At 50.8% G+C, this 14,642-nt stretch overlaps 1 protein-coding gene and 1 long non-coding RNA gene across 16 annotated transcripts in view; one reads left to right on the forward strand and one right to left on the reverse strand.

The window, feature by feature from the left end:
- GPR161 (G protein-coupled receptor 161) overlaps positions 1-14,642 on the reverse strand; it is a 100,765-nt gene that overhangs the window by 44,713 nt on the left and 41,410 nt on the right. For 9 of the 15 annotated variants that reach the window (XM_086393984.1, XM_086393985.1, XM_086393992.1 and 6 more), the window contains 4 exons: positions 12,267-12,991; positions 5,820-5,924; positions 3,196-3,315; positions 729-1,073 (listed from right to left, as the gene is read on the reverse strand). In XM_086393984.1, coding sequence (XP_086250110.1) covers positions 808-1,073; positions 3,196-3,315; positions 5,820-5,924; positions 12,267-12,991 — 1,216 coding nt within the window. In that variant the 3' untranslated portion in view covers positions 729-807. Of the gene's footprint in view, positions 1-728; positions 1,074-2,454; positions 2,925-3,195; positions 3,316-5,819; positions 5,925-12,266; positions 12,992-14,642 lie in introns of those variants that run through there. The other 6 variants (XM_086393988.1, XM_086393995.1, XM_086393989.1 and 3 more) reach the window with 2 other exon arrangements.
- LOC147377129 (uncharacterized) lies at positions 5,245-7,093 on the forward strand. The gene is made up of 2 exons (XR_015161379.1): positions 5,245-5,806; positions 6,076-7,093. It is a non-coding gene; the product is annotated as an uncharacterized LOC147377129 (long non-coding RNA).

Below are 14,642 nucleotides of genomic sequence, written 5' to 3' on the forward strand. Positions count from 1 at the left end.
CTAAACAGTACATGAGGCATCACATACGGAACCTATTCCACGGGATTTTCCTGTGTGAAGGGGATTCCCTCCAGTGATAGCAGTAACTACTCGGCAGTGCTTGGCCCCGCGGCCCTGTTCAGGTCCGGAAGATGAAGGTGCTTCCTAACCACACGGGTTGTTTTTCTTTCTAGAAATGAAACGTCTGGTATCTGTTCCTTGCTCCTGTGCTTTACAGTGGTTTCTCCCTTCTTTTAAAATACTAAGGAGCCAGTCCATAGGGAGGCCTGTCCTCAGTGGCCACAACCCCAGACCTGCTGCCTCTGCCCAGCAGCCAGGGCACAGTCCCTACTAGAATCAGCAGGCCCACAGGCAAGGCTGTAAGCAGGACGCGTGGGTCTGGGGTCTGTGCTCCTGGGCTCTCCTCTGGGGACCACTCAGGGCAGAACCAATGGCCCCACACAGCCCGCGTCAGCCACACAGAGGAAGCGCCATCCTCCAAAGTGTCCCGAGGCCTCTGGTAGAGTGCATGGCTGGACTCCCAAGGACACAGGTTGTGAAAAAGAGGAGGTGGCCCACATGGTGCTTTCCTGCCCAGCTGAGGCCTCTAGCCCCCTCTAAACCCCACTCCGCCCAGAGTCTCAGCCACACCTCCATCTGCTCTGTTTTGTGCTCTGGTCCCATCACTGGGATCCACAGAAAGCCCTCGTGTGGTCTCACACAGACACTGAAGTCACTTACAGACACTGTTTTCAGTGCTTTTTCAGATGACTGCATATCAGATGTTGCTCACGGGGCCCTGGCACAGATGGTAACGGGCGTCCACCCTCATCTCTGCTCTGTGGCTAAAACATCCCCCTCTTCGATGCTCTGAAGCTGCAGCCTCTGACCTGCGAGAGTTCTGCTGCCTCGGCGGCTCCCAAAGCCAATTCCAGGGACAGTCCGAGCTGTAAGCAAGACCCCAGGCAAAGCCTCCTCCCCAAATAAGTTGATTTTGGCTTCAGCCTCTATGGCTTTGGCCAAGCTGGTTGCGTAACTGTCCAAGGACTTGTGCACATCAGCTTTCACGTGAAGAATAGGGTTCTTGGCAGCTTCTAAGAGAGAAGGCAGAAAGAAGGTTAGTGAGGGGCCAGGACTGATGGCTCCCCAGGACTGGCCTGCTGTTGTTTTACTGACCTGGGAAGGGGAGACAAATAGCTGAAGGCTGTGGGTTCTGGAATTTAGAGTCCCCAGGCGACAATTCCCTACTTACTATTTGGGAAATCTAAGACGTCATTTAATCTAATTTCAGTTTCCTAATCTGTAAAGAGATCATGGCACACCCCTTATGTCATAGGGTTCCTGTGATAATTAAACAGTTCTTCCTAAGATGCGTTAGCTTAGGTCTGGCTCGTAGGAAAGGCTTGATAAATACTTTCTATTGGGCTTCCTTGATAGCTCAGTTGGTAAAGAATCTGCCAGCAATGCAGGAGATCCCAGTTCAATCCCTGGGTCGGGAAGATCCGCTGGAGAAGGGACAGGCTACCCACTCCAATATTCTTGGCCTTCCCTGGTGGCTCAGCTGGTAAAGAATCTGCCTGCAATGCAGGAGACCTGGGTTTGATCCCTGGGTTGGGAAGATCCCCTAGAGAAGGGGAAGGCTACCCATTCCAGTATTCTGTGGGGAATTCCATGGACTGTGTAGTCCACGGGGTCCCAAAGAGTTGTACACGACTGAGTGATTTCACTTAATTTACATCTGTAAAAGAGTTCTCTGGTCTTTCAGCTCCCTGGAATGTGCAGCGGTTTTGGCTATAACTTCCACAAGCCTGAATGTTGCCTCTGGCCTTTCCACACCCGCTCAGAAATTCCTCACAGCCATAGAGAACCTCAGGGTTTGAAGGACATTAGAAGTCAGGTGCCCTTTCCCCAGGGACTAGGATCCCTGACAACTTAAGTGAACAGGTTGGGGGGGGGGGGGCTTCAGTTTCACATCCTGATGGCTTTTAACCTCACTGCTTGTTTTCCTCCTGACATTTTGGAGGGAACAGCTTATCCCCTAATCCTCATGTTGCTTGGAGTAAGCAACTTGCATGCCACACTCCAAGAGGAGAAGAAGGGAGGAACACGTGCCCTCTCCCTGCCCTGCCACTCGCTCCCGGGAGGACTGATGTGGTCTTAGAAGTGTCTGCTCCTCGCCCTGTCTGCAAAGAAGAGTGCTTTTGGTATGCTGTCCCCCAACATGGAGGCTGATGGAGCGAGCTTGGCCATATGTGGGCTGGGTGCATTGGGGAAGGCTTCAATCCATTTTTTTTAAATTTGGGAGTAACATAAGGCCCATGAGGCTGCTAATCCAAGCTCTGTTCTTGAATCTACTTTCCCCATAAAACAGACGATTTGATGTCTGCCTCCTTGACATCCATGACCAACCCTTCCATTCATCTGGAACCGGGGTGGGGAGTGGTAGAAAAGATAGGACGAATTATGAACATCAACTCTGATACGGCCGATATTTATTTTCATAGTCAGCATTTCTGAAGAAATTACATCAAAGTCCCGGAGCCCTCCGTCACATCTTATTCAGAGGAAAAGAGATTCTTCCATGTGCGGGCAGCCTGGATGGCACTTCTAGTCAGCATATCTGGGAGGGAAACTAGACCCCAAGTTCCAGAGGCAACTAGAGTGCTGAGGGTTGAGTTCAGAACAGGGGGAGCCAAAAATGCAGATACAGCAGAACTCATTCCTCTCGCAGGACCCAAGTGCCCCAGCACCCTCAAGAGGGCAAGACCACTGAGGTGGCAGCTTCCCCTGCCGTGAAGTTGGAGCATTCTTGGGCCGTTATTTGCGTCTTCCACGCATGGAAGCTGAGGCTCAGAGAGGCCAAGTTCAGATTCATAGCCACACAGCATCCATAAGGGAAAGAGACTTGGGAGGGCCCAAACTGGTGTACCTAGTCAGGTAACTTCCTGAGGGAGGAGATGGGAATCAGCTGTGTGTGTGTGTGTGTGTGTGTGCATGTCTGTGTAGCCCACTGCTTGCCCAGCCTTAGATGCTATTTGCTCTGAGAGTTAGAAGCCTAAGGACTCAAGTGAGAGAGGTCAGGTTGGGAGTGACTTGGGAATGGGCAAAGGTGGAGCCCCTAGTGTGCTGGGCGTGGGGGCAGGCTCGGCTGAGGAATTTTCCTAAGATCCTTTCACTTCCCCATTTCCCTGAAGCCATCAGCCACAGAAACCAAACCTTTGATTTGTTCCACTTCATCTTCAAATGTCACCGAGCTCCTCCTCTTGGGTGGGCACGTGCCATGGGAGAGAGGGTTGTCATCCGATGTGTAGTCTTCAAGCAGCATGACATCTGTTCCTAAAACCAAGGGCAAACTGTGCACCTCTAACTGGCAACACCAAATCCTCTCACGTTCTTTCCCACCCTCTCTAAACAGCCCTTGCCTTCCTCTCCCATTTATTCCAACCCACAACCAGGTGCATCCAACTGCCCTGCAGCTTTGTCCAGGACACACAGTGTCTCTCGTCCCATTTCAGGGAGTTTGCAGCCAGCCACTGGGGCTGCTTTTCAGGCACACCAAAAACAGCAATGTTATCCAAGTGGATGGGTTACAGCCAGAACTACCATACTCAGAAGTGCTGAGTCAGCCAGACGTGGACTGGGGAAGGGGAGTCAGGCTGAGTGGAGGAGGGAGGCATTATTAAAGGGGCTTTGTGTTCAGACTGATTTTTCTTACAGTTTGAATTTCTATCATTCTGGTTAAAATATGCTGTGCTAAATAAACATATAAATGCTGAATGTGTAAAGTTCTCTAGGGATCAAAAAGGGATTGAAAAATATGCCCCTCAAAAAATAGGGGGAAGGCAGAGAGGAAGGAAGCTCTATTAGAACTGGGTAGACAGGTGGGGAGGGCTGGGGAGGAGAGCAGGGCTGAGCAGAACCCTGACCCCACACTGGGGCAGATGTTGGGACTGGCCCTCCTCTGTCTTAGTCTCTAGCTTTCAACCCTTCAAAGCCTGGTGCTCAGCAAATTAGGAAGAAAGCAGAGCCAGGGGCTCCACAAGTTCTCCCGGAAAAACCTACACACGTGTGCTTCTCTGGCGGACTTTACAATATGGTGGTTACGCACACAGGCTCCCGAGTTGGAGAGATCTCAAGTTACTTAGTCCCTCAGCAGCCTCCAAGGTGTATAAAAGGGGGATAATTCTGTCTACCTCATAAAATTGTGAGAATTATGAGTTGGGATATGTGAAGCTGTGATGCAGTACCTGGAGCACAGCAGGCCCCTGGTCCGTGGAATCATCACTCACGAGGACACGGCTAAGAGCAGGGAGGTTGAAGCTCACATTCCAATCTGTGTGAGCCCAGAACCCAGGCTCTTTCTTCTGGCTACATGTTCCCTTACTCCTTTTCGCCTGGTCACCTCCTATTCACTCTATAGGTTTTCACATCACTTCCTCAGAGAAACTTTTCTAACGCTCCCATCCCCAAGTGCTCTCCCCCAGCAGGGACACATACCTGTCCGCTCTGTGTCCTCATGGCACTTGGCTTCCCCTCCCACAGCGCTCATCACTGTTATGACCTTTTTAAATAGCAGAACTACTGAGGTATAATTTGCAGCCCACACAATTTGCCTATTTAAAGCCGCACGAGGGCCATTCACCAGCACATCTCTAGAACATAGGGCAGTATCTGCTCAAGGCAGGGGCTTGGCAAGTAAACATCTGTTTAGTGAATAAACGTCCCTGCCTCTGGATCCCTACTGGTTGTCTGAGAAGAGGAAAGAGGGCCTGAAGAGCAACAGCGACTTTCCTGTCCTTCAAGTTACAAGAGGGACTTTGGCCTACAAGGGAGGCTGTGACCAGTTGTTTAACCTTCTGGGCTGCCAGTGGGGGTGCATTCTCAGGGAATGTTCTGCCTCCAGGGGAAATGCTCCACGACAGGAGGCCTGGTCTGGGTCCCTGCCCGAGGCCCTTTACCCTAGAATTCCGCAATACAGGCTCAGATGAGGAACCACAGATCAAGGCAGAGAAGGGTTTCCAAAAGGTTCCTGTTGGGGAGATGGAAGAGCACGGAGGGAAATATTCATGGCTAGCCTGCGGTGTTGAGGTCCGGCCTCTAGAACCCTGGGTTCATGTCCAGCACGTGGGATGCGGTGCTTCATCAGCTCTGTGAATGACCGATGGAGGGACACGGCCCATCACCGCCATGAGCCTCTCACCTCGTGCAGTGCCCCAGGTATGTGCTGGGGAGCACAGCGGCAGACTGTGACGTCACAGAGCCCAGTGCTGAGGGGGGAGCTCTGGGCTGGCACCATCCCCTGGGCAGCAGCTGAAGGGAGGGTCTGGAGGATACTGATGGAGATATGTTTCATCAGAGAGATCAAGTTCCCCAGAGGTAGATCTCAGGGCATGTAAAGACATGACAAGGGATAGAGGGACAGTGCCCAAGTTCTGGGGCAAATGGGGAGCCTCAAAAGTTTAGAAAAAATTGAGTAGCTTGTCTGAGATAACACAGCTCTCAAAAAGCCAATTCAAGACTGAAAACCAGGCTGGTTGACTCTGGAGCCTGCTCTGGCCGGGGGTTATTATAACTCACATAACAATTCACGATCATCTGACATTTTAACTTTGAAGGCTTTCACTTAATTTGAATCTCACAACAACCCTGCCTGGCAGAGAGAACAGGAGCTGAGATTCCCATTATACAGAGGAAGAAACTGGGGCACAGAGATGCGGAGAAGCAAAAAGCCATGACTGGAAACCCAGACTCTTGACTGTCACCCCCTACACCCTGGGAGACGTCCCTCCCGCCCACATGCTCCTGCTGGAACCGGAAAATGCAACAGGTGAGAAGCTTACCTGAGTCCTGAGAGCAGCTGAAGCCAGTGTCCCCGGTGCTGCTACTGTTCCCCAGGGGTTGCTCGCCTGCCATGAGGGCCGTGAGGTGTGGGGACAGGCCCAGGTCTGCAAAGCAAGGTCAGCACTGACTGCACACTCGCGCCCAGTCCCTCTCTCCTGTCCACCCTGTTCTCCCTGCAAAGGGTGCTCTCCATTCACTGAAGACACGAAGCTCTTGGCTGGCTTTCCTCCAGGTCACCCCTTGTTCTTATCCCAGGGAGTCTGTGACAGCATTCACTGGGTCCTACCAGAGGGGAAGAGCTCAAGACAAATGTCAAACACCAACAAGGCAGGTGGGAGAGAAATCAGTGAACAGTCCTGGGAGATCTTCCAGTTACCACAGAATGGGTGCTCCTTTAACTTCCAAGCCTATCTGAATACCAAAAGGTAAGTTTTTTAGAAGAGGCTGAAACCCCCAAGCAAAGAGGATGTTTGTAGGTTGGAAGGTAGGGGGTGGGCCATGAAACTGACCCAAGAAAGGACTGAGGCTGGCAGCAGGGGAGGCCTGGAAGGAGACCCCCAAAAGCTTAAGGACTGAAGGCTCGGAGTCTCTGGGCAGGTAGGGCTCAGTGGAAGGACTCTACAGGAAGCAGTGGGTCCCGTCTATGGCTAGTCCCAACTCAGGCTCTGGGCACCTGCCCTCCATGCTGGCAGAAGAGCAGACAGAGTGAACTGGGGGACTCTGGCCTTAGTGACACCAGGCACAGGGCCACGTGGTAAAAACTGAGGGAACAATGAGGCTGCCTAGTTAACAGTGGGACCCCCACCCACTGCCTTACTCAAGCTGGGCGGGAGGCCAGAGATCTCGTCCCCTGGGAAATCCAACCCATCAGAGAGAAAAGCCCCACAGACCCCAAGAGCGGGGCACCCTGTAGAATGGCCCTGCCCCTCCACCCTTCCGTCTACGTGCCATCTGCTCCACTGCCCAGGGTGTCCCAATCCCTTTTCAGGGCTGCCTCATTAACCAGAAGGGACAGTGAAGATCAGGAGACATTAAGGAAAAGCACTAGCAGAGATGGGGGGACAAAAAAGGAAGGAATAAAAAAAGGATCTGCAGGAGACAATGCAGGGAGTTTAAGAAAACAAAATTCCAATTGGGTGTCCTCAGAAAATTAAGAAAATAACGAATCTATGAACAAAAGAGCTGGAGGCCACAAAGACCATGGAGACAACAAAAAGGCACTCTTAGCAATTAAAAAAACAGCACAAAAAGTCAAACTCCTTTCATCTCCTGAGAAAGACCTACCTGCCACGAAGGACCTGCCACGACAGACCACCTGAGTCTCCCCGCAGTACGCTTACAGACAGGAGAGGCCTCTGCCTATGCTTTCATCATAATTCTTCAAGGGAACAAGGTGACTCTCCTTTCTCTTTCAGAGCCAAGGAGGAGATGGCGGGGGTTGGGGTGGGCAGCCCATGCAGACAGAGCTTCTCTTTTCATGAAACGTGCGGAAAACACTTTTGCAAAGAGCTGCTCCCTCTCCTGGGGGTTTGTGTAGGGGGCTGGATCCAGAGAAGATTCCAGACGTGATCACCCACCTGCAGGGTCTTGGCCTCAGAATATGACTATGTCTCAGCAGGAAGCCTGGCTTGAGGAGGGCGGCCTGTGGGGGAACACCCACTGCCAACTGGGACAGCTGAGGCCACAGTGGGCTTTGGACACATCTCTGAGGCTGCGGTGAAAGCTAAACATAAGTCCCGGTCTCCACCAGTGGGAGGACTCACTGGAACCAGGCCAGTGTGGCTCAGCTAAGAGATCTGGAAACAGGGCAGCCAAGTGGTGACTCTCTATTCTGTGTTTGTTCAGCATTTATCACTAGAGAATGGGCGCAGCAACCCAGAGCTTCTTCACATGAAGCAACAACACACTAGACTGGGCCCAGTCCAGCCCTTTTTTTAAAAAATATTATTTTTAAAGAAAGAAAGGAACAGCCACAAAGTGGCAGGCCCAGAGGTCAGATAAGAAGCCTGGCGTGGCCAAGAGAGCCACACGTGCCTTTCACAGGCCACAGGAGCAGGAGTGCCGTTCTGGGGTGAAACTGGCACTCTGAAGCAACCAGAAGACCTCACGGTGGCACAGGAAAGGAACCTAGAAAAGCAAGCGGGGGAAAATTCAGAGGCCCCGGGCCTCTTACCCCCAGCCCAAACCTCACGAAGGCCTTGGGGTGGGCCATTTCCTCTAGCAAATGGAAGTCAGTGTCCTTTTCTCCACAAGGTAACTGGGAAGGCTCTATCCCCAGTTTCAGGAACTTGGAGCATCAGGTGGGAGTGGCATCTGGAGAGGCCTCCCTCCACGCCTGCGTGTCAGGCCTGGTGGCAGTGCTGCCAGATGAGCGGCTGGCCCTTTCTCCTGAAACCCTCATCTTTGCTCCAACGCCTGCAGCCAACTATCAGCTTTGGATTTGTAGTGTGGCCTTCACTGGAAGGACTCATGTTGAAACTGAGACTCCAATACTTTGGCCACCTGATGCAAAGAGCTGACTCATTGGAAAAGACCCTGATGCTGGGAGGGATTGAGGGCAGGAGGAGAAGGGGACGACAGAGGATGAGATGGCTGGATGGCATCACCGACTCAATGGACATGGATTTGGGTGGACTCCGGGAGTTGGTGATGGACAGGGAGGCCTGGCGTGCTGCAGGTCATGGGGTCACAAAGAGTATGACACGACTGAGCGACTGAACTGAACTGAACTCCTAAGACCAAATGTTAGCATTTAGTGCACCTTTCAGCTGGAGAAGGCAATGGCACCCCACTCCAGTATTCTTGCCTGGAAAATCCCATGGACGGGGGAGCCTGGTAGGCTGTAGTCCATGGGGTTGCTAAGAGTTGGACATGACTTCACTTTCACTTTTCACTTTCATGCATTGGAGAAAGAAATGGCAACCCATTCCAGTGTTCTTGCCCGGAGAATCCTGGGACAGGGGAGGATGGGCTGCCATCTATGGGGTCCACAGAGTGGACACGACTGAAGCGACTTAGCAGCAGCAGCAGCACCTTTCAGCACTAGAATCAATGTCACTCCAGAGCTGACCTACCCACCATGAGGTGGCCCTGCCTGCCAACCCTCAGGGAGGCCAGAGATCTCAATTCCTCAGGGAACGCCATGGTAATCTGCTAACGAGCCTTCACAGGCAGAAAGTATTGTAGTGGCCTGGTGAGAGCTGGCACCCAGGGAAAACCTAAACTGACGCACTTTTTCAGTTTGGGGCTAATAGTATGAGAAAACCAAAACTCATGGATTATGGGTGAAATCTACATATGAAATCTTAATAAACATGACTGCCTATGTAGAACTCCTGGCATCTCAGGGGCAGTAGAAAACTCCAGGTGTTTGTGGAATGCACTACACCTGCTCACAAGCACTGTGAGGAAAGTTTATAATTCCATGTACCGAATCCTTTGGTGAGAACTTTCCAGGTGCTCATGAAAATGGAGAGGGACAAAACCGAGAGAGGGCTTCTGAGTCTTTTCTTGCTGGCTTTGGAATGAATCTTATCACCCTTCTAATGTGCTAACAGGAGAGAGCAAGTTCCTTCTCTGAGTGTAAGAGAGGCAGCCTGAAGCAGGCTGGGTGGGTTTAGGCATCTGCTGCAGATGCAAGTCATGCCTGCAGAGGGCACCAGACCAGGGTCTGGTCACCGCCCTGGCTCAGGGATGCAAGGTGGAGGCAAGGGTTTTCCCTCCTAATCAGAAATGCCATGGGTTTTCCTGGTATGACCAGAGTAGGATTCAGGGATGGGATGGGCACTGCATTCTGCTTTTCTTTAAAGACTCTTGCCAATGCTGTTGCCCACCTCCTAAAATCAGGACATCTGGGGAAGAGACAGCAGGGATGCCCCCAGCTCTGATTCAAGGGAAGGCCAACAATTCAGAACCCATCGTCCCACACGCTCTTCAGCCCAAAAACAACCCACAAGACTGCTTCTCCCTCAATGAAGAGACCGCTCACTGCCTTGAGCTTGCCAATGCAACCACAGCTGGTGTTTTCCATCTGTTCTCACAGCCTGACAAGCTCGTCTAGGATAATCCCAAGTGGCTCACACAGAAAATCTTGGCCCCCAAAACAGATGTTTCTTTTTATTCTATCTACCCTCTCCTCCTCCATTCTCTTTCCTCATTCTTAACGTCACTGGAATCGAAAATGTTTATTTTTTTTTTGCCTGGAAGATAATTGATTTTACCAAGTCTGAACAAATAGGTTAATCAGTGAAATGAAACCAAACCCTGAATGTATTCCTCCTGGCTCACAATTCATACTTGGAATCATAGTCTTGCCAGTAGCAAGGGGTGGGAAATTCAGGAGCTAAAATACTGGGATCCCGAAGAGATGTTTTTTTTTCCTATGGTCAAAATAAGGAGGGAGGTTCAAAAGGGAGAGCATACATGTATACCTATGGCTTATTCATGTTGAGGTTTGACATAAAACAACAAAAGTCTATAAAGCAATTATCCTTCAATTAAAAAATAAATAAATTTTTTAAAAGTCCCAGAATTTCTTCCTTTCTCAAGAAAAAACACGCCGTTAGTCCATGAGGTGAATTAGTGATGTTGGTTTGCTGCCACATGGAGCAGATCTCCTATCATCACTACTCCAGAGTACTCATAATTGAGACTTGTAATTTTCACTCTCTTGGGAGGGGAGGTGGAAAGCCTATTTCCGGGAAATGAAAAATTAACTCAAGCAGTGAGTTGCCCGAAGTCATCTGGCAAGAGACTGGAACTGCACTCTGAACCACATGGCTTTTTTCATGAATATGATCTGATAAGTGCCCTCAGAGTCTCCCTTCCAATAGCTCATCCAGGTGACAATCTCCCTCAAACAACAGAGTAGTAACTTTGGAGGCAAGATCCACCAACGCACGCTACAAACAGTGGGTGAAGGCTGAAGGGGAAATAGGACATTTTCATAACCTCTAAGTATCTCCTCTGCTGTACTTACTAGCGACAATGGAAAAAACAGTGAATCTACGGTGGGGAAAGCTGCCAGACATCAACCTAACTGTATGGACTGAAAGTGTTCCCCCAAATTCCTATACTGAGGCCCTAGCTCCCAGTGTGATGGTATTCAGCAGTGGGTTCTTGGGGAGATAATTAGGTTTAGAAGAAGTCATGAGGGTGGGAGGACCAGAGAGCTTGCTCTCTCCTAACCCTCCACCATGGCAGGACAGAAAAAGAGGACAGCCAGGGAGAAAGCCCCACTGGAACTCAACCACGTGCCACTCTAACTTCAGACTCCAGCTGAACTGTGGAAAAATGAATGCCTTTGGTTTAAGGCATGCATTCTCTGGGATTTTGTTGTAGCAGCCCAAGCTAAGACATCAACCAAGAGATCAAGAATAAAATTAGCTAGTAATAAGACCTACAGATATATGTGCCCCTGGTATGCTTACTAGGAAGAGCACATCACCGGCCCAGCATCCTGCCAAAACGTAACCTTGAGGACACATCAGTTACACACAGATTGAGGGGCCGTCTACAAAATCCCTGAACAGAACTCTACAAAAGGGTCAAGTCAGGGAAGATAAGGAAAGAACAAAGACTTGTTAAAGATTGAAAAAGACAAAGGAGATGTTACGGCTGAATACAACATGGGATCCTGAACTGGATCCTGGAACAGAAAAACGACATCAACAGGCATATAGGTGAAATCTGAGTCAAGTTTGTAGTTGTCAATAGCCATGCACCCATGGTGCTATGCTTAGGCAAGATGTTAGCACTAGGAGAAGCTGAGGGGATGGGAATTCTCTGTATTGCTTTTCCAACTCTTCACTGACTCTAAAATTATCTCAAAAGAAAAAGGTTTAAAAAAATTTATTCCAACTAGAGTAATTCCTTTGGATCTCATCAAAGGGCATGGGATTGTGTTCAGAAACTTAGCTCTGAAATCAATTATCAGATGGAGGAGCAGCTTTAACACATATCAGATAGCAACATTTCAGTGACGGAGTGGAGGCTTGCCCTGAACACATCCTGAATTACTAGGGATGGTACAGTAAGGAAAGGGCTTACTGTGAGGAAGGGGCTCAAGGAGGAGTATGTCTAGTAGGAGCAGCCGAGGAGGGAAAAGAGCACTTCAAAAAGGACTCTGCTTCAATGAACACTGAAAGGAGAAGGTAGCCTAGTTCAATGCTTAAATTCTTTTTTTCTCCAGATAGAAATAACTGTACTTTCCAGGCCAGTGGGCCATGGCTGGGGTCACTGAACTCGTGTCCTCTGCCCTACCCAGCTTGGGAAATCTGCTTGGGAATCACTGGGATGCTCCTTCCCCAAAGGAAACCTGTGCTTTAAGCCCCGAGGCTGCAGTCAGTCTGAGATCTCACCCATCAACCTGCCAGAGTGTCCAAGAGGACCATAGGCTATACCTATGGGAGAGTGGGCATCCCTTTGCTGACAAGTTTCCAAGTTACCTGTGATCCTATTGGAAATGCTGAAGAGCCTAGACGTTCTCTGCCGCTGTACAAATGGTTCCCGGTAATACCGATCCCCAAAGCACATGCCCAGGAGTTCCTTGCGCACCGTCTTGTTCCAGAGTCCATAGATCAGAGGGTGGCAGATGGCACTGGTAAAGGACAGCCAAGTGGCCCAGGTCTCCAGGGTTGGGGAGACACAGTTCTTCCCCCAGAGGGCCTCAGAGGTGATGACAACCATGTAGGGGCCCCAGGTGACCATGAAGGCACCAATGACCACCAGGATGGTGACGAGGGCTTTGCACTGGTTGGCCGAATAGACCACGCCCTGAAAGGCGCTCTTCCTGCTGCCCGAGGAGGAGGTAGAGGTGCTGGAGTTCTTCCTCCCAGTCCTCTGCACGCCCACCTCCACAGTGACCACAGCGCCACAATGCACCTTGCGCGCTTTGACCCTGGCCACTCGGAAGATGAAGCCATAGCACACCAGCATGACCAAGAAGGGGAGCAGGGCACACCAGATCTGCCAGAACGCAGTATAGCCAGGCTCCCGGTGCCACGCGGCCACACACATCCACTTGAACTCGTCAAACTCCACCGATGACCAGCCAAACAGAGGTGGCAGGCAGCCGATGAGGGAGTGGAGCCAGATGTAGGCAAGCACCATCACAGCCCGGTTGCCTGTGATCTTCATCGGGTACGCCATGGGATACAGGACAGCGTAGTAGCTGGAAAAGGGATGGAGGGAGGTGAGAAGAGGCAAAACAGAGGAGAAACACGCCAGGATGGACGCCCACTGCTTTCCTAGGTAGGCAGTCTGTTGTATTTCTCACTCCACTCAGCCACAGGGTGAATACTTCTAAAAGTAGCACCTTCTCCCAACCCCCCTGGACAAGTCACAGACTGGCCACATCACGCAGCCCCGTGGGACTCTTCATCAGAGAATGAGCGTGTGCCAGGAAGGACACAGAGCTCAGGCAGCTCTGCCTCCAAGCCGCCATGCCAGAGTCCATTCATTTCGGGGGTGTGGCTAGTCTTGAGGCATCTGCGGGAGTTCTGAGGAGTCATGCCTCAAACCAAATCACGTTTGTGTTTCTAACATTAATCCTTTTAGATCAGTTTTCAGAGGGTTCTCAGAAACCAGAATAACTTCTAAGCATTACGGGGTTCATTCATTCAATGAACTCAAGGTCTGCCACGTGCCAAGCCTTGTGCTATGCACTGTTGTGTGTGCTCACTTACTAAGTTGTGTCTGACTCTGTGACCCCGTGGAGCAGAGCCTGTTAAACTCCTCTGTCCATGGGATTCTCCAGGCAAGAATACTGGAGTGGGCTGCCATTTTCCTCCTGGCTATGCACTGGAAATAACAGGTAAAAAGATGCAGAGGGAGATAGGCAGAGAAGCAGAGTAGGAGGCTCTGGAGTGGAAAGGGCTACATTTAATCCTCCCAAATGTTTGAAGTGCTGGACAATATCGTCATCTTCATCTTACAGATGACGACCCAAAAACAGAGAAAGGATAGATAATCTGTCCCAGATAAGGAAGAGGAAGAAACAAGACAAAAATCCAGGCAACCTGACTCTATAGTCCCCAACGCACAAGGCAGCAATTTCCTGCAAATCCTCTTGTTCTGGAATCCACAGACCAGGGGTGGTGGCTAATCCCTTAGCTCTGTGAAGGAGGGAGGCCTAGAGAGCTACTGATTCACACTGATGGGGCCTTGGATCAAGAGTGCAGGATCAGGGCAGACTTCTTGGCGGAGATGGCACATAAACACAGGTCTTAAGAGATCAGAGGCCCTGGTCCAGGAGCAGATGAGGCAGAAAGCCAGCCTTGGCCAGGTGCAGAGGTGCACATGAGCACCGCCTGTCAATGCAAGAGAAGTAAGAGATGTGGGTTTGATCCCTGGGTCAGGAAGATTCCCTGGAGGAGAGAATGACAACCCACTCCAGTAATTTTGCCATGGAGAGAGGAGCCTGGCAGGCCTCCGTCCATGGGGTCACAGAGAGTCAGACATGACTGAGGCGACTTAGCACGCATGCACTGGCTCAGCAGGGAGGCTGCCTGTAGCTCAATCAGGAGGCAAGGAGAAAAGGTGGGGCAGGGAGACAAGGAGCCTGGGGGCTAGGGAGCACTACGTCCTGCCGGCCAGCTGAGTACTGATGCTTTAACTGGGGTGAGTGGGAGTATTAAGACCATGGGGTTGAAAGTAAATCACCACCCTCCTGACTCAGACATTTTATCCAAAGCAAATGCTGTTTACTGATGGGGCTTCTGCATGAGGCACCATGTGGAGGGGCAGGGGTGACCACACTGACGCCACCTGGTACAGACAGGACCACAGGAAACGGCCACACACGGCCTGTGAAGCCACTTTTT

The sequence above is a fragment of the Bos grunniens genome, chromosome 3 (assembly GCF_055505025.1).
Source record: "Bos grunniens cultivar Pamir isolate PY7600 chromosome 3, Bosgru_T2T1.0, whole genome shotgun sequence".
In the NCBI taxonomy this organism is placed as follows: domain Eukaryota; kingdom Metazoa; phylum Chordata; class Mammalia; order Artiodactyla; family Bovidae; genus Bos; species Bos grunniens.